A 19,622-nucleotide genomic window follows, 5' to 3' on the forward strand; every position below is an offset into this window, starting at 1 on the left:
TCCTCATCGTTTCCTGAAGTCTGCCTTACCAACCGTCTCTTCCGAAAGGGAGAGGGTGTTGGAAGCCATTCACAAGCTGTACGCTCAGCAGGTGATAGTCAAAGTACCCCTATTACAACAAGGAAAGGGGTATTATCCCACTCTATTTGTGGTACCGAAGCCGGATGGCTCGGTAAGGCCTATTCTAAATCTGAAGTCCTTGAACCTCTACATAAAAAAGTTCAAGTTCAAGATGGAGTCACTCAGAGCAGTGATAGCGAACCTGGAAGAAGGGGACTTTATGGTATCCTTGGACATCAAGGATGCGTATCTACACGTTCCGATTTACCCCGCACACCAGGGGTACCTCAGGTTCATTGTTCAAAACTGTCACTATCAGTTTCAGACGCTGCCGTTCGGATTGTCCACGGCGCCTCGGGTCTTTACCAAGGTAATGGCCGAGATGATGATTCTTCTTCGAAGAAAAGGCGTATTAGTTATCCCATACTTGGACGATCTCCTAATAAGGGCAAGGTCCAGAGAACAGCTGGAGACAGCTTTAGCACTATCTCAAGAGGTGCTAAGACAACACGGGTGGATTCTGAATATTCCAAAATCCCATTTAATCCCGACAACTCGTCTGCTGTTCCTAGGAATGATTCTGGACACGGTTCAGAAAAAGGTTTTCCTTCCAGAGGAAAAAGCCAAGGAGTTATCCGATCTGGTCAGGAACCTCCTAAAACCAGGGAAAGTGTCAGTACATCAATGCACAAGAGTCCTGGGAAAAATGGTGGCTTCTTACGAAGCAATTCCATTCGGCAGATTCCATGCAAGAATATTCCAAAGGGATCTGTTGGACAAATGGTCAGGGTCGCATCTGCAGATGCACCTGCGAATAACCCTGTCACCAAAGACAAGGGTGTCACTTCTGTGGTGGTTGCAGAAGGCTCACCTATTAGAAGGCCGCAGATTCGGCATTCAGGATTGGATCCTGGTGACCACGGACGCCAGCCTGAGAGGCTGGGGAGCAGTCACACAAGGAAGAAACTTCCAGGGAGTATGGACGAGTCTGGAAAAGTCTCTTCACATAAACATTCTGGAACTAAGAGCAATCTACAATGCTCTAAGCCAGGCGGAACTTCTCCTGCAAGGAAAGCCGGTGTTGATTCAGTCGGACAACATCACGGCGGTCGCCCATGTAAACAGGCAGGGCGGCACAAGAAGCAGGAGTGCAATGGCAGAAGCTGCCAAGATTCTTCGCTGGGCGGAGAATCACGTGATAGCACTGTCAGCAGTGTTCATCCCGGGCGTGGACAACTGGGAAGCAGACTTCCTCAGCAGACACGATCTTCATCCGGGAGAGTGGGGTCTACATCCAGAAGTCTTCAACATGTTAATAGACCGTTGGGAAAGACAAATTGTAGACATGATGGCGTCTCGCCTCAACAAGAAACTGGACAAATATTGCGCCAGGTCAAGAGATCCACAGGCAATAGCTGTGGACGCACTGGTAACTCCTTGGGTGTACCAGTCAGTGTATGTGTTTCCTCCTCTGCCGCTCATACCAAAGGTATTGAAGATCATACGGCAAAGAAGAGTAAGAACAATACTAGTGGTTCCGGATTGGCCGAGAAGGACTTGGTATCCGGAACTTCAAGAGATGCTCACGGACGAACCGTGGCCTCTACCTCTGAGAAGGGACCTGCTACAGCAGGGTCCCTGTCTTTTTCAAGACTTACCGCGGCTGCGTTTGACGGCATGGCGGTTGAACGCCAGATCCTAAAAGGGAAAGGCATTCCAGAAGAAGTCATTCCTACCTTGATTAAGGCACGGAAGGAAGTCACCGTGAAACATTATCACCGCATTTGGCGAAAATATGTAGCGTGGTGCGAGGATCGGAGGGTTCCGACGGAGGAATTCCAACTGGGTCGTTTCCTACATTTCCTGCAATCAGGATTATCTATGGGTCTCAAATTGGGATCCATTAAGGTTCAAATTTCGGCCCTGTCAATATTCTTCCAAAAAGAATTGGCCTCTGTCCCTGAGGTCCAGACTTTTGTCAAGGGAGTACTGCATATACAGCCTCCTGTGGTGCCTCCGGTGGCACCGTGGGATCTAAATGTAGTTTTAGATTTCCTCAAATCCCATTGGTTTGAACCATTGAAAAAGGTGGATTTGAAATATCTCACATTGAAAGTGACTATGTTACTAGCCCTGGCCTCTGCCAGGAGAGTATCTGAATTGGCGGCTTTATCTTATAAAAGTCCTTATCTAATCTTCCATTCGGATAGGGCAGAACTGCGGACTCGTCCGCATTTTCTCCCTAAAGTGGTATCAGCATTTCATCTGAACCAACCTATTGTGGTGCCTGCGGCCACTAGCGACTTGGAGGACTCCAAGTTGTTGGACGTTGTCAGAGCCTTAAAAATATACATTGCAAGGACGGCTGGAGTCAGAAAATCTGACTCGCTGTTTATATTGTATGCACCCAACAAGTTGGGCGCACCTGCTTCTAAGCAGTCGATTGCTCGTTGGATTTGTAACACAATTCAACTTGCACATTCTGTGGCAGGCCTGCCACAGCCTAAAACTGTAAAAGCCCACTCCACAAGGAAGGTGGGCTCATCTTGGGCGGCTGCCCGAGGGGTCTCGGCATTACAACTCTGCCGAGCAGCTACGTGGTCGGGGGAGAACACGTTTGTAAAATTTTACAAATTTGATACCCTGGCAAAGGAGGACCTGGAGTTCTCTCATTCGGTGCTGCAGAGTCATCCGCACTCTCCCGCCCGTTTGGGAGCTTTGGTATAATCCCCATGGTCCTTTCAGGAACCCCAGCATCCACTTAGGACGATAGAGAAAATAAGAATTTACTTACCGATAATTCTATTTCTCGGAGTCCGTAGTGGATGCTGGGCGCCCATCCCAAGTGCGGATTATCTGCAATACTTGTACATAGTTATTGTTAACTAATTCGGGTTATTGTTAAGGAGCCATCTTTAAGAGGCCCTTTCTGTTGTCATACTGTTAACTGGGTTTAGATCACAAGTTGTACGGTGTGATTGGTGTGGCTGGTATGAGTCTTACCCGGGATTCAAAATGCCTCCCTTATTGTGTATGCTCGTCCGGGCACAGTACCTAACTGGAGTCTGGAGGAGGGTCATAGGGGGAGGAGCCAGTGCACACCACCTGACCTAGTAAAGCTTTACTTTTTTGTGCCCTGTCTCCTGCGGAGCCGCTATTCCCCATGGTCCTTTCAGGAACCCCAGCATCCACTACGGACTCCGAGAAATAGAATTATCGGTAAGTAAATTCTTATTATAATAGCCATAGTTTCTGCAATTCCCGTTTTCAAGTTTTAAAAGAAACTATAGCATTTTGGTGTCATATGGGGAAGCTGTACCTCTTATGCATATCTGTGTGACACCTTTTGTGTACGGCTTTTCTTCTCAAATACTAATCCCTTTTCTGGATTTCTGGAGTAGACTAGCCGTAATGTAATGGATTTTCTGATAACCTGCAGTTTCTGCTAAACTCTTTCCCTTTGCATCCATTTTTTAACTGCAGTGTTAGTACGTAGTAGTTGTGCACGCCAAGTTACGCTGTGAACAGCTGCAGTGCTGTGCCCTTGCGTTATCCGTATAAAATGGTTGTGTTTGTGTGTACGTCTTCGTTTTTCCTTAAATCTTTTAGCAATTCGTTGTCGTACTTGACAGGTAAAGTGAATTATTGTCCCTTTAATAAGCAGTAAACGCATGAAATGCTTCAACTGTCTACCTCTTGGATTGGGTAGAAGGGTGGGTGTAAATAACAATGTTACCCCTTTTCAGTTTTGGTTTATCCCCTTAATTGTCTTTCTCTTTGCTATTTTGTGGCATCGCTTGTTCTCTTTTAAACAATAAAGCAACTTAATGAACTGCCACCCCAGCAGAAATCAAGGCACAGAATAGACCCAGATGCAATTCCTAGTCCAGTAAGTGAAGTGTGTCCTTCCCTTGTTTTGTGTTTGCTCACAGTTTGACTCTGCCCTGTGCATGCTGCTCACCTCACTATCGCATGCCGCCTTCCATCCTCCTAATGCCATCAAATCCTTCATTTGTCCAGTTTGTTAGTAGTTTAATCGATACCTCTATGTTCACCTACCAATAAGAAATTATCCAGAGCAAAATAGTCTTGTTAGATTTTATGCTGTACCAGAGTTTGGCAATTCGCGGTTCTTCAGCTGTTGACGTGCTAACAGGAGCATGTTGGAAATAATTCCACAAAAACTAGTTAGCGAAGGTTGCTAAAGCTACAATGGCAAAGTTAGACCTCAAATTAGTAAAAGCTTTAATCTTCATATAATTCGGGGGAGATTCAATTACCTGTTGTAAAATACCACGTGGGGGTAGTTGGGAGGCTCCCTATCACTCGCTCCTCTGCTCAGTTCAGAGCAGCGGTGAATAGACGCTGTGCGCATGCGCACAGCGTCTATTCCAGTGAGACAGAGGAGCGCTGGCCATGCCCCCACTGTGCCGAAAATTGGAGGCGTGACCCGTGATCGTGTCATCCACATGAGGCCACGCCCCCTTCTTGACAGGCCATGCCCCCTTTAGGCGCCGGCGGGCGAGTCCCTCTTTCAGGGATCCGAAAGTTGGGAGGGATGCTGTTGATCATTAAATAGTCCATGGAAAAGGAGAAGGTTCCCTGGCGGGAGAAATGTAGGGTTCCCATCATTTTAAAGAGGGGAGGGCGTTTCCTCCTTCTACAAAGACACTAGTAAATCCAAAGAATAGGGTATCCGTTCTGATGGACGACAATTTTAAGGTCGACACTCATTAGGTCGACCACTATTGGTTGACACATGGACTACGATTGGGAATAGAAACCTGTGCCGAGCTCTGCGGTAGCGGAGTGAGGCACCTTGCCCGCAACATGTCGAGCAAAGGGAGCCATGCAAGGGGACGCGGTACACTAATTAGGGTTCCTGGTCATGTTACGGAAAAAATTACACCAAAAACAGTGTCGACCATGTCAATGGCGACCAATAGTGGTCGACCATTCATACCGGAACCAAAGAATAAGAGGAGGCACTAAATGCCAAATTTCCCATATCCCGACACCCTTGGGTGCACCCTTGTTTTGAAAGGGGAGTCAACAGAATTGGTTCTAATGCCAAGATCTTTCCCATATACAGGTGTGCTCTCATTCGTTGCGGTCTATTGACTACTTTTTTGGGGGGTTGCTGTATTATTCCTACACATTTTTAGCATCTTATTCAAACTAGTATAAATGGTGGTGGGAGATGGCAAGAAACAATTTTCTTGCCAATTAGAAGCAATTTCAATAAAAAACAAAATATCAATACCATTCAATGCATGACACGACGCATTTTGCTTTGAACGGTATTGCTGTTTTAAATCCGCTGTAGCCAGCCATTTACCAATATACTATACTAGCTGTCTAAGGATTTAGCTTACCTTGTGTGGCTGAATTCATCATACCAGTGGGTCCTCCTATGGTATTTCTATGGGATTTTATTCCATTTGATACTGTTCCGCATATGATACATATTTTACACTAGGTGGTTCATCGTGCTCTACCGGCACTCTTCACATTGACGCAAGGGGCTACGCCCCCTTAACCCTTGCACACCCTTCTGGCGTGCAATATTTTTATTATATAGATTATTCCCTTCAATCATAATTTTGTGAGTGGTTAAATATTGCACGGACAAAGGGCTTGCGATCGTTAAGGGGACGTAGCCCCTTACGATGGCGTGAACAGCGCACGCAGGGCACAATGAATCACATAGTAGGTGCTATGGTTGGGGGAGACGCGGATGGGTGAGGGGGTGCAGTGGGTGGGGGAGAGGCGGGTGCGGTGATGCTGCGGGTGGGGGAGGGGCAGGTACGGTGGTGCCTTGGGTGGGGGAGGGGCTGCAGCACTGAGTATTTCAGCAGACAGCATAACTGTGGAATTCCTGCACCAATTTACAACAAACTTGGTTACATATCACTTACACTCTGGAAACAAACACTGTGGGAGTCAGACACCGCTAGCACCCCCCACGGGGTGGGACAGCAGCACAGAGTGTGTCGGCAGACAGCAAAACTGTGGAAGGCCTGGAGCGATATACACCAAACTTGGTACACATCTGACTTACAATCTGGGAACAAACTCTGTGGGGGTAACACACCAGCAGCACACCTAGGGGCGGGCCAGCAGCACACACTGTATCAGGACATGCATCATATGTCAGTGATGACAGGGCTGCATGTGACAGGGCCAGTGACATGATGTGAGGAGGGGAATGCAGGTAGCATAAACCCACACACTGACAGTTATATAGTGGAAGTAGCACAGTCCCCCAGCAGCACAGAGTATCAGGAGATACATAATGTGCTACGCTATATAAGAAACTGTAAATAAATCGATCATTTCACAGGGGCACTGACGTGATGTGAGGAGGGGAATGGAGACAGCAGGAAGCCACAGACTGAGTGTTGTATAGTGGGAAGAGCAGGGTCCCCTGGGGGACCAAAAAGGGGTCCGGCCACTACACAAAGTGCGTCAGGGAAGCAAGATATGCCTATATATTAGATCTCCAACCAACGTAAATTAACGAACAAGTATCATTTTCATTTACCATCCTCATCCCGTAGCGAAGCACGGGTATTCAGCTATCTACAATGTTATGTATACTGTGTGTTTAATATTTACATTTTATTTTTGTAAAAAGACATTCTTAAAATCCCAGGCAACGATGGGTACTCCAGCTAGTACTGAATAAAACCTGGCCACATCGAAGTGTAATACTTTGGTAGGCCTAATTTAACAGAACAATCACTGAAATCCAGTCTCTACCTCTTTGCCGTGTTATCAGTTTCACTATATAGGCTATTGGCCAAACTCATTTAGTTGCAAAAATGTGTAAATTCTCGAAAGCACCTATTCATTTGTCTGAGAAAACGGATTTGCGTTAATTTTTTTTTTAAATTCAATAGTTTTTTATTGATTTTGTATTTCAATGAAACAAAAATACACAGAAAACGAAAAACTAAACCAAAACAATTCCGAACCCAGGGAATACACAGATTCCCATCTCTAACAGTAACCGCTTACAATAGTAAAGAAGTGCGGGCTTAAATTCCAAGATAAAGATCGTAGATTAGGGCAGATGTTACATGTTTGCATGGAGCGTACATACGCATTGTACAGTGTACAGAGTAGTTTATGGCAACACAACATAATGATTGTACAGATCACACAGCTGCAATACGGGCAAAGGAATGGCTGACCGCAGGCGCCAGGGTACTATACAAAGAAAGGAAAGACAGTTCATCTGATGCACATCCAGGATCCCATACTCATTCTAACCCCCCTTTACACGATCCTTCTCCGACACGTCTAGATATGGAGCCCACAGTGACTAGTGCTCAAACACTCTGGTTCACGGAGTGCGGAGACTCAAGCCATCTACCCCACAGGTCTTGATATTTTTCCCCGGCTTTTCTAGCTAAGTACACATATTTCTCGTGAGAGGCCGTATCATTTACAAGTGAGACCCAGGACCGTATAGTGGGCGTATCTTTGGTTAGCCAAAGCCTGGCGATACACACCTTGGCCAGGCCACATAGATTAATTACATATCTCCTGGCAGGGGGGTCCAGGGCATCCTCCTCCACAGCTGGTAACACACACGTCGTCGGGGAACATATCGACGAGGGAATTCCAGTCGACACCAGGGCGCTGATAACACCCGACCAGAATACGGTAATCTTGGGGCAGAGCCAGATAATGTGCCAGAAGTCCGCATCCAGACTGTCGCACTTAGGACATCTGGAGGAATGAGTACCCCCTATATGGCTCAATCGCACTGGTGTCATATATACTCTGTGTAATATAAACAGTTGAATTTGTTGGTATCTAGTGGTCGTAGTAGAGAACCGAGTAGAGCACCCTCCCAAAGCTCATCAGAGATGGCACCCAAGTCTGATTCCCACTTGTCCCTAAGAAGGGACAACGGGTCAGAGTAGTGAGATTGAAGCACGCCTGTATAAATGTTGGACACCAGATGTCCGCCTTCCAGGGACTGCAGGAGAGACTTGACCGGGGAGTCAGTAATCATTGGAGGAGCATCGGGAAACTGTGCGTTAAGCGCATGTCTCAATTGCAGGTAGCGGTAGAAATGAGAAGAGGGTATACCGTAATCCTGTTGGAGTTGCAGGTAGGATTTCAGTATACCATCATTATACAAGTGCCCTAGGGATATCACCCCCCCACCTCCCCCACACCACCCCAGTCTGCAGCGAAGCCAACTCTGGGAAGCCAAAGGCATTGTCCAGAGGGGTATCTGGGTCTATACCCTGGCCCAATAGAAGAACATGTACCTGTTTCCATATGAGAATGGCTTGTTTTATTATAGGGATCTTGGACACTTTTGGGTTCCCACAGAGAAGCATCTGTATTGGAGAGCCGTCAGGATACACCTGTAAAAGCATTTGTGAGTGTATAGTGAGAGCATCTGTGGCAGTCACCCACTCCCATATATGTGCCAACTGTGCGGCATAGTAGTAAAATCGAAATATGGGGAGAGCTAAGCCTCCCAGCACACTCGGTCTGGACAAAATGTCAAGTCTCAACCGCGCTCTCCTACTGGCCCAAATCAAAGAAGAGAGCAAACTGTCAATCTGTCTGAATATTTTCAAGTTAATATATACAGGGGATTGCTGGAGAACATAAATGAGTTTAGGCAGATACACCATTTTTACCAAGTTGACCCTACCAGTAACAGTCAGGGGCAGCGTCCCTCAAACCTTGACCTTCGAGCGGAGATGCACCATTTGCGGCATAATATTAAGGGAAACATAGGTACAAGGGTCATTCGATACCCATATACCCAGGTATTTGAAAGAATCTACCCATTTAAGTGGGGTATGGATCAGTGGGACCACCGGAACCGGGCCTCTAAGTGGACTAATGGTGGATTTATCCCAGTTAATTTTGAGCCCGGAGAAGCGTCCGTATTTGGTTATCAAATCAAGGATTTTGGGCAGGGAGGAAACATAATCATCTACGAAGAGCAAGAGATCATCAGCATATAACGCTATCCTGTCCTCTCTTGCGCCCACTCTAATACCCACAATATCTTGAGTCGCTCTAATCAAACAAGCCAGTGGCTCAATAGCAATGGCAAACAGAGTCGGGAACAGAGGGCAACCTTGTCTCGTTCCCCTGGACAGGGAGAAAGAGTTCGAAACAAACCCGTTCACCGAAACTCTGGCCATGGGCAGGAAGTACAATAATTTAACGTAACTGATAAAGTTGGGACCCATGCCAAACCTTCTCATAGCCTCCCAGAGGAAGGCCCACTCCACCGAATCAAAGGCCTTAGCGGCATCTAAAGAGGCTATAACGGCAGAGCAGTCCCCCCCCCTCCCCCCCCCCCTCCCCCGAGAAACCTGGAAATGAGTGAACAGATTAGCAGCAGTGGACTTACCAGGCATGAAGCCTGTTTGGTCTGGGTGAATAATTTGGGTGATGACCCGGTAAAGTCTAGAAGCCAGAACCTTGGCTAGGATTTTAATATCCGTGGGCAGCAGGGAAATAGGACGGTATGATTCAACCCTCCTGGGGTCCTTATCTGGCTTGGAAATCACAATAATCAAAGCCTCCGCCATAGACGGGGGCAGCGCGCTTTGAGCAAAAATTTTATTAAATAAACTAAGCAACTGAGGGGCAAAATTATTTGTGTGCTTCTTATATAGTTCTGCTGGAATGCCATCAAGGCCAGAGGCCTTACCATCGGGGGAGGCAGAGATCGCCATCTCAATCTCTTCCAATGACAAAGGAGCGTCAAGGAGAGCCCTGGCCTCACTGGAGACACGGGGCAATTGGATTCCACCCAAGTAATCACACAGTTCTAGCGGGGGAACATATCAATTTGGAACTGTATAGTGCTTGATAGTACGAGACAAATTCCGCCACAATCTGGGGGGTGCGGTCCAATACTGACCCATCCAAATTCAAAAGCTCCACTACAGTATGAGAGGAGCGGTCACCCCTTGCAAGATTAGCCAAATAAGAACCTGGTCTATCCCCCGTAGCGTACTGGACATGCGAGGAGAAGAGAAGTCTGTGCTGGGTTTCCCCCCACAGGTAATCCTTCCATTCACCCTGAGCAATGAGCCACACCAACTTAGAGGCGTCCAAGCCATCTCGCACATACTTCATCTCTGAAGCAACAACCCGGGCCTCCAATTCAGCTTCACGTTTACCAAAGGAGGATTTAAGACTCCCTACCCGTTTAATCAATGTTCCTCTCAAAAAGGCCTTAAAAGTGTCCCACAGCAGGGACATATCCGTGGTGTCATCATGCATAACAAAGAATTCTAACCAGCTTGCCTCCAAGTCGGATCCCTCACCCATATGCGTCAGCCAAAAAGGATTACATTTCCACACTGCTTGGCCTCGCTGACAGTTTAGGTCAATATGTAACGATATAGGGGAGTGATCTGAAATACCCCTGGTCTCATATCTGACATTTTGAACTTTGGCCAAAAGCTCCCAAGACAGGAGAGCCAAGTCTATCCTTGAGAAGGAAGAATGAGAATGTGAAAAACATGAGTATTGCCTCAAATCGGGATGCTTCAATCTCCAGGGCTCAACCAAACCCAACTCAGAGATAGTGTCTGCAATGGGGATCGCTTGGGCTGTGGGTTAGAGGATGCCGTAGACAGCCTATCCATCGCCTGGTTTAAAACGTTGTTGAAGTCACCCATACAGATAACGGCTACCCCAGGGGACACAGCAATAAAGGCAGATGCCTTTTTAAGCACGTCATGCGAGTATGGAGGGGGCACATATATAGCCAACAATAATAGGGGGACGGAGTTCATTTTACACTTGAGAAATACATATCTACCCCACTGATCCGTTTGCACAGAATCAAGCGCAAAGGGAACAGACTTCCTAATTAGGATCGACACTCCCCGGGACGCTGCGGTATGCATGGAATGGTAAGCCCAGCCCACCCAAGGTTTTTTAAGGGACATAATCTTAGTACCCAATAAGTGGGTTTCCATCAGGCAAATTATATCCGAGGCATAATGCTTGATCTGTCGAAGCACCAGGGAGCGCTTAATTCTGTCATTGATCCCCCGCACGTTCCACGACAGAAACTTAACCAAAGCCATAGCAAAGCATCGCTGTAATTTTGCAGACTACCCGCGGCCAGCCACCTCCAGCAAGCATCAAAAGAAATACGCCCGCAGCTAGATGCGACATAAACATAGCGGAAATAAGCACAGTGCACAACAAAAACAAACCAATAGGAACAGCCTAAAATAACCCCCACCCCTGCCCCGTATACCACCTAAAACTTGCAGCATACCTGGTTCCCTAACGAACAAAATTCCCCTAAATACCAACAGTAACAGCTAAGGCGGAGAACACCTTCACATACTCCGCTGACACCAAACAAAACCAAATTCCTATATCCAAAAAGAGGGCCAAGAATATAATGACCTGAGACAGGAGAATCTCCCAGCTAAGCTCGAATCCCCCCCCCCCCCCCAAACCACTACACCCACCCCAACCAATTAACAGTTTAACCCTTGAATACAGTACAACAGAACAAAGGTCTAGAGTATAGGGCCTAATAACAGCACTGAAGTAGCAACTAATAGTCTCCCCATCCCCACATAGCCACCCAATCCCAGCGAAGGCCTACAAAAGCCACAGAGAGCCTCTACATGCAAAACATAGCTGCACCACACAAAACAACAGCATGAGAAACCCCCACCCGAAACCACGTTGCGAAAATAACACAGCAGAAATTTAAGGAGTAAAACATTGGCTAGTAGAGGGGCTAAATGCAGGAGTTTAATCAGCTGCTAATGCTCTCCGGGCCGGAAAGCGTCGGTCCAGCCACACTGACGCCTCGCGGGGAGTCGTGAAGAATTTAGTCTCTCCGTCTGAAACCACCCGCAGCTTGGACGGGAAGAGCATGGCATAAGGGATATTCAGTTCTCGCAGCCTGCGCTTCACCGGGACAAACTTGGCTCTATCCTTTTGAACGTCAATAGCAAAGTCTGGAAAAACTGAAATCGGAGATCCGTTCCACTGGAGAGGACCCTTAGTGCGGGCCAGTTTCAAAATCACATCTGTCACGATAATGAAGGAGCTTGGCTATGAACGTACGGGGAGTTGCCCCTGGAGGTAGCGGACGCATCGGGACTCTGTGAGCGCGCTCCACTGCAAAGTGTGAGGTAAACTCCTCCGCTCCAAACGCATCCAACAGCCAGCGCTCAAGGAATTTCTCGGTTGAGGCACCCTCCTCCTTCTCAGGCAGGCCGACAAAATGGACATTGTTCCGTCGCAGTCTCCCCTCCATATCCGTCATCTTCTTGTGTACCTCCGTCATCTGAGACTCCAGAGCAGAGGTGCATCTACCGAGTGGCGAAACCGTATCTTCCAGCGTGGAAATGCGCGTTTCAACTTCACCGACCCTCTCCCGCACTCGCTGAAGGTCTTGGTGTATGATGGAGAGGTCCGCGGGCCTCGCTGGTGGTGACTGCATCTAGGACCCTCTGCAGCGCAACGTCCAAAGCTTCCACAGAGGAGGAGCTATTGGAGGGCGACGGTGGTGACGGTGAAGAGGCCGAATGTGCATCCCCCCGGAGGGTTCCTAGCAAACTTTTCTAATTTCGCGGCCGCATTACTTTGGTGCTGTCTGACCATCATAGCCGACTGGCTGAGGGAATCAGGGAGTATAGTATATATCAGGACTGTCCAGTCGCCGCCTGTGAGAAGTATAGTATATCAAAACTGTCCAGTTGCCGTCCAAGAAAGTGTTTAGTATATCAAAACTGACCAGTGGCTGCTTGTGGACACAGATATCAGAGCAGAATCCTCCGGACGCCGCCAGCAAGGAAGCACAGTATACCTAAAGCCCTTTCTCCAGCCGCTGTCCCCCACTGGAGATGGAGAGTGCCCAAAATGGAGGCCAAACTTTGTCCAGCAGCAGTTCACCACCCCAGTCCCAGGGGACCTCCAGGTATCAGAGACAGGGCAACAGGTTCATATATAGAAGAAGGGAGACCCTCCAGGGGTTAATGCAGAGGAAATAGGTGTCTCCTGAAGACGTGGGCAACACCACCACACCAGGGCACACAGGGAGGCAGACCTCCCAGGCCGCGCGCCGCCCGCCCCGCAGCACGGTCCGAAAGATCAGCAGGGGAGCCGGAGGGCAGAGGCCAAAGCCGCGGGGAGGAGGAGAGCAGCGGCCGGACACGCGGCGGAGTCACAGCGGGAGACCCGGCAGGCACTCAGCCAGGCAGACGCAGGGGCAGACGGAGCGCACACCGGCGCTCTCCCAGCTTTAGACACGGGGCTGCAGGAGGTAGGAAGACAGGCAGGGTAGCGTCCGGGCAGCGCGGGTAACTGGAGAGCGGCGTCCCATGGGGCAGGCCAGAGACACGGCACACATAAACGTCCCACCCGCAGCGGGAGACGGGCGAGCGGGTCCCGGCACAGCACAGGGGCTCCTTCACACCTTCAGGCAGACTATGGGGTGGTTTTCGGGCCCAGGAAGGGGGGGACACAGGATACTAAAGCAGGATAATGAAGCTGGAGAGACACACAGCCTGTGTGCTACTCCATGTCCGCCGAAGCCACGCCCGATTTGCGTTAATTTTACCATAACTTTCAATTCACCAACTCTGAGCAGGTGATAAACTTGTGGAAAATCCCCATTTAAAGTTAAAAATGTCAGGGTTTGGTTCTGAACCCCTGGGACACCCTCCGAATGACTAATTGACCAAGAATGATATGTTCTTTTTGGTGTGCAAAATGATGGAAATTGCGGTACAAGGTATAGGACAGGTATATTGGGGTGCTTTGTGAGTGGGACAAGTTTTTTTTTAGACTTCCAGGTGGGATTAATAGATCTGTTTCCACATTTTTAAAAATCAAATCCCCTAAAATGACCCAAATATTTACTTATACCCATTTTTATGTACCCTGATTTTAATTTTAGCATGTTGCTGAAAAAAATTGCTTTCTATAATTTTTGGACATTTTGAGAAAATGCATATAATAGCCATTTGATCCTGTTTCAGTACCAGAAATAATATAACCAATAATAAACTTCTTTTATACTATTATCCGATGTTAGTTTAGCTTTTTTTAAGGGAACGAAGAGATTTAGCTATTTTTCACTAGACGATCGTCAACCATTTTCGCGGTAATCCTATTTTAGTGAATTTGCAATTGAATAGGGTAAATCGCGTGAGTGCGCATACACACAAAGTCAGTTTTCGCAGCAAAAGTTCTGTGGCCAGTTGAATTTGGCCCTATAAATCTCAAGTGTGCCTTATTGGAGTATGCAGTATAGTAGCTCCATTGGAATAAAGTGGGGCCATACCTTTGATGCCACTTGTCGCACCTCTCCAGATCTCCAGGAGCTGAGGATAGGAGGGTTAATTTTGTGCGCGTAGCAGTAATTAAATAATTGTTTGAAGAAAGGGTAGGTTTCAGTGTAAGCTTTTTTTAGACTCCCCTGTGAAATAATAAGGTTTCTGCCAGTGCTTGATGTCACTGGGGCGAACGAGTTGTGTGTATTCAATCAACGTAGCTGTAGTTACTTGGGGGATAAGGGGGAGATTTTAAGCCTGATGAAGTGATAAAGTGGAAGGTGACCAGTACCAGCCAATCAGCTTCTAACTTCCATGTTACAGGCTGGGTTTAAAAAATGACAGGAGCTGACTGGCTGGTGCTTTATCACCTTCCACTTTATCACTTCACAAGGCTTAATAAATCTGCCCGTAAGTCTTAAGGCCCCCACACATTAAACTGGGTACACACTGAAAGACCGAAAAGATAAAATCTTTTACTTTCAGCTCCCTGATCCTGACTCAACGATCTAGAGCACAGGTTCTCAAACTCGGTCCTCAGGACCCCACACAGTGCATGTTTTGCAGGTCTCCTCACAGAATCACAAGTGAAATAATTAGCTCCACCTGTGGACCTTTTAAACTGTGTCAGTGAGTAATTAATACACCTGTGCACTTGCTGGGTTACCTGCAAAACATGCACTGTGTGGGGTCCTGAGGACCGAGTTTGAGAACCACTGATCTAGAGTGTACACATGGAAAGATCTAGCCAAATCTTTCAGTCTTTCAAAGATCTTGGCTAGATAGTTTTTGGCTCAAAATTAAATTTTGGCTCAAAATTAAATTTTTTCTTAGTGGCTTAGATGACGTCATCTAGCCAAAATTGTTCATACACACTGTGTAGACAGTGAACAATCTAGCTAAAATCGTTCATACACACTGTAGACAGTGAACAATCTAGCCAAAATTGTTCATACACACTGTGTAGACAGTGAACAATCTAGCTAAAATCGTTCATACACACTGTAGACAGTGAACAATCTAGCCAAAATTGACCTTGCTGCACAGTCTATAAACGATTTTGTAATTTACTCGCGGAAGCACGCCTAGTGAAAGATCTAGCCTGTACACACGGAATGATATTATCGTTCAACGACCTACAGTATATAGCCAAATTAGATGGCTACATCGTCCCATGTGTACCCAGCTTTAGAGCTATATTGTACACAATGCGCATGATTTCGACAGATCTGCTTGATACATCGTTCGTAAAAGTGCGAATCATGTACCTTTCACCTAACGATAACTATCCGATGTACGGTCCCCACTGGTCATTTGTCGTAACTTCACATCTTACCTAGTGCAGGCAAGATCAGAAGCTATCGTCAACTGTGGCATTCTCCTGGTTCTGGCCACTCTTCAGGTCTTTTGAAAGATCTTAAAAATTTATTTTATGTGTATGCATTATATCGTGAGTCTGGGACTGCTGGGGAGTTCAAGGGAAATCGTTAATAGAATTGCATCGCTTGCGAGTCGTTCTAATGTGTGGTGGTCTTTACTGTTTTGTGTGTTTGATTGTTTTTTTTCTTTGTGGTGCTTTTCAATCAAAACATTTGTGACCGTTGGTCTTCTGCAGTCTTCACTACTTATAGCTAGGGATGCCCCATGCTCTGCATCCATGACACTTTGTTAATGATACCTCACCCTCTCCTACACCAATTTGGAAATGAAGCAGAGTGGACCGTAACTTGGCTGCATAGGCTCTGGGTCTGTGTACAAAGGCAAAATGCATATATTCACTCATATGCAGTGTTTTACACACCCTGCAGTGCACTTGTACCTTAAGTGTACACTTGGCTTGAAATCAGTCATCAGTGCACACTTAGATCAGTCTATGCTTTGTGCAAAAGATGCTTAAGAAAACGTGTGTTTTATATTACACGCACTATCGGGGTCATTCCGAGTTGTTCGCTCGTTGCCGATTTTCACAACATAGCGATTAAGGCGAAAATGCGCATGGTACGCAATGCACATGCGCTAAGTATTTTAGCACAAAACTTCTTTGATTTACTCACGTCCGAACGAAGAATTTCCATCGTTAAAGTGATCGGAGTGTGATTGACAGGAAGTGGGTGTTTCTGGGCGGAAACTGACCGTTTTCTGGGAGTGTGCGGAAAAACGCAGGCGTGCCGCGATAAAACGCGGGAGTGGCTGGCCGAACGCAGGGCGTGTTTGTGACATCAAACCAGGAATGAAACGGGCTGAGCTGATCGCAGTGTAGGAGTAAGTCCGGAGCTACTCAGAAACTAAGAATTTTCTATTCGCAATTCTGCTAATCTTTCATTCGCAATTCTGCTAAGCTAAGATACACTCCCAGAGGGCGGCGGCCTAGCGTGTGCAATGCTGCTAAAATCTGCTAGTGAGCGAACAACTCGTAATGACCCCCCATGTGCTTCGCAATGGGCGTACGCTGAATTCTGCATTTCCACCCAAAAATCTCTTCTCAGGCAGTGTCTAGTACACGAGAATCACTCTGCCTGTGGAAGTTTGCAAGAGCCAGGAGAGTGGTGATGGGTGTGCAAAATGTCATGGGACACGCACAGCCTCCTTAACGGCTGACCCTATGAAAGTAAGCTTCTGGGATAGCAGAATGTATCCATTTCCACCCAACACTGAATTTTCACTTTAGGATGGAAATATCCATTAAGATTCCCTACTGGCCAATATATTTAACATTTTATTTAAGTAATTTCTTTCTTCTGCTTTAATAAATTAAAGAGAGTGTGCAGTTGGATTTGGTTTTATTTTTGTCCTGCTACAATGTAACTAGATTAGGGAGTTTGTATGGAGGAAAGCATTTAGCATTGATACTATGCTTACCAGAGAATTTTATATCTAGCTCATGAATCATTTTAGAAACTTTTATAAGCTGCAACTACAGGGTGGGGCAGAAAACTTGGTGAATGAAGAAAAATTCAAAAACAAAACTTTTTTTCTGGGTAGGGTTATGTTGGTTGGGGGGGATTTTTGTCACCGCACATACTCTTGTCCACATCATAGCAGAGGCATCGCTACAGGGGTGCATGGCAGGATTCTTCCATGTGTCACCTGCCGAGGGGTGGCACCAAATTCCGGCTCCTGCACAGTGACAGGAGCTGGATGCTGCACTGTAGCTTTACATGCAGCACTCTGTCTCTGTCAGTGTAAGGAGCCGGCACTGCAGACAGTCTCTGGGGGTAGGCCAGCATCTCAGGGACCCCCGTAGTGATGAAAACGGGGGTCAGGCCATGAGGCCACTCCCCTTTCCATGAGGCCATGCACCCTTTTTGCCACAAAGCATAGTGACGCCCTTGTCCTGCATTTAGTGTCCATGGAACAGTGGTATTTTACAAAAACAAGGCCCTACAACAGCTCTTTCAAACCACATCATGACGTTACTTGGCCTCCTGGGTCTCCAGACTCTTAGTGGGTTTTTTATTTTTCCATGGTGGCACATAAAAAAAGCAAAGTGTACTGTGATCACCCACAGAAAGAGAATTCATCCTCTTTGGAGATGCTACGCCGCGTTATGGGAAACATGCATGGAAGATTAGAGGAATGCTTGCTCAGAGACAGAGGTCACCTCGAGGATGTGATCTTCAAGAAATAAACAGCATGCTATGTACTTTAAGGTGGCATATTTGTAATTTAGCAAATAAAAATTGTTTCATTACTGAGGGGTCTATTTACTATGCCTTGGATGGAGATAAAGTGCATGGTGATAAAGGACCAGCCAATCAGGTCCTAACTGCCATGTCACAGGCTGTGTTTGAAAAATGACAGTTAGGAGCTCATTGGCTGGTAGACCCCTGAGTTTTTAAAAAATGCCTGTTTCCCTGCCCCATCCTGTAGTTAATTTGATGCACTTTCTAATTTGGTTACTGTGTAGAAACTGAAACTTCCTTTTTCTACCTTGAAAGAGACGATCACTTTCCAGAGTGCCTGTCGCCATTTCATTATTTGCATTTGTGCTGTTTAATTGCTGACTTTGTGTAACCTCTGCTGTCCTTTCACTTCCTAGTTTCACCTGACCCCTGTGTGTTCCCATCAACCTTGGCAGATTGTTATCTAGAATATTTTTCCAAATGCCAAACAGATGGTATTTAAATGTATCTAACAGTAACATTTATCCAGTGTTCACTTTCAGGATGACTCTTCATAATGTTGCTGATCTGTAAATAGTTGTGTAACAGCCTAGTTATGTTTTCATAACCATGCAAACAATTGCTAAAGTGGCTGTTTATATTTTTCAGTAAAAAGACTGCTGGGCGACATTTATCAGAGGTTTGCTTTTACTTTTTAAACTGTGGCAAAAAGAGTTTAGGTCTGGTTTCAACACCAACTCTTCTGCATATCTACCTGTGGAACAGTTTTACATATGTCCCCCAATATGTTCTTTTCTGGATGGTGTACTTGCTATCCATAGACTATGCCACTGCATATTATAAGACCTCTTTAATTTCGTATTCTAAATATTACATTTGTGCATGGAAGGATCACACTCTGTCATGTAACAGTCCTGTTGGCACACCCTGCTCCTGGTATTTAAAGTACATTTTATTGTATTTTATTTTATTGCATTTTCCTCCATTATGCTGTCAATTATTAAGTGACCACTCCTACTCTGCCTAGATCCAAGTCATAGAAGATGACAGAAGCAACAGAAGTTCTGAACCTTTTATCACTGGTCTGAGAGGACAAGTTCCACCACTCGTAACTACTAATTTCTTGGTCAAAGATCAAGGTACATTAAGTCAGAGCTTGTTATTTAGCCATCTGATAGTTTAACCCCTTCTGCACTAAACAGATTTTTTTTAATCCCTTTAATAAAAAGGCCAAGTGCTGCATTTGTATCTCTTTCTTTCCACCAGAAGATTTTGTTCTGGAGTTTAGACCAGTGGTTCGGTATGAATTACTGGCAGGCAGGATGCCGGCTGTTGCTGGCGGCAAGGCAGAGAGTCCCCTCATGGGCTTGCTGCGCTCGCTGCGCTTTGTGACCGGTGGGCTCGCTTCGCTCGCCACAAGCTCTATTCCCACTTGGTTGGTGCTGTGGACCCACCAACCGAGTGGGTATACCAGACAGCGTTCGAGATTCCATATGCTGTTATTTCGCCGGCTGTTGGGATTCCGGCGGCGGTCTCTTGAACTCCGGGATCCTGACAGCCGGCATTTTAACTGCATCCAGTTTAGATGTTGCAGTGATAGAACAAGGGGGTTGGGAATGCTTGAGCC

The 19,622-nt window shown here is 46.5% G+C and overlaps 1 protein-coding gene across 7 annotated transcripts in view; it reads left to right on the forward strand.

Annotated features, from left to right (window-relative positions):
• Positions 1 to 19,622, forward strand: part of SEC24C (SEC24 homolog C, COPII coat complex component) — a 275,660-nt gene that overhangs the window by 200,959 nt on the left and 55,079 nt on the right. For 4 of the 7 annotated variants that reach the window (XM_063961335.1, XM_063961334.1, XM_063961339.1 and 1 more), the window contains 2 exons: positions 3,881 to 3,949; positions 19,023 to 19,134. In XM_063961335.1, the coding sequence (XP_063817405.1) occupies positions 3,881 to 3,949; positions 19,023 to 19,134 (181 nt within the window). The remainder of the gene's footprint in view (positions 1 to 3,880; positions 3,950 to 19,022; positions 19,135 to 19,622) is intronic. The other 3 variants (XM_063961338.1, XM_063961340.1, XM_063961337.1) reach the window with 2 other exon arrangements.

The sequence above is a fragment of the Pseudophryne corroboree genome, chromosome 3 (assembly GCF_028390025.1).
Source record: "Pseudophryne corroboree isolate aPseCor3 chromosome 3, aPseCor3.hap2, whole genome shotgun sequence".
Lineage (NCBI taxonomy): Eukaryota > Metazoa > Chordata > Amphibia > Anura > Myobatrachidae > Pseudophryne > Pseudophryne corroboree.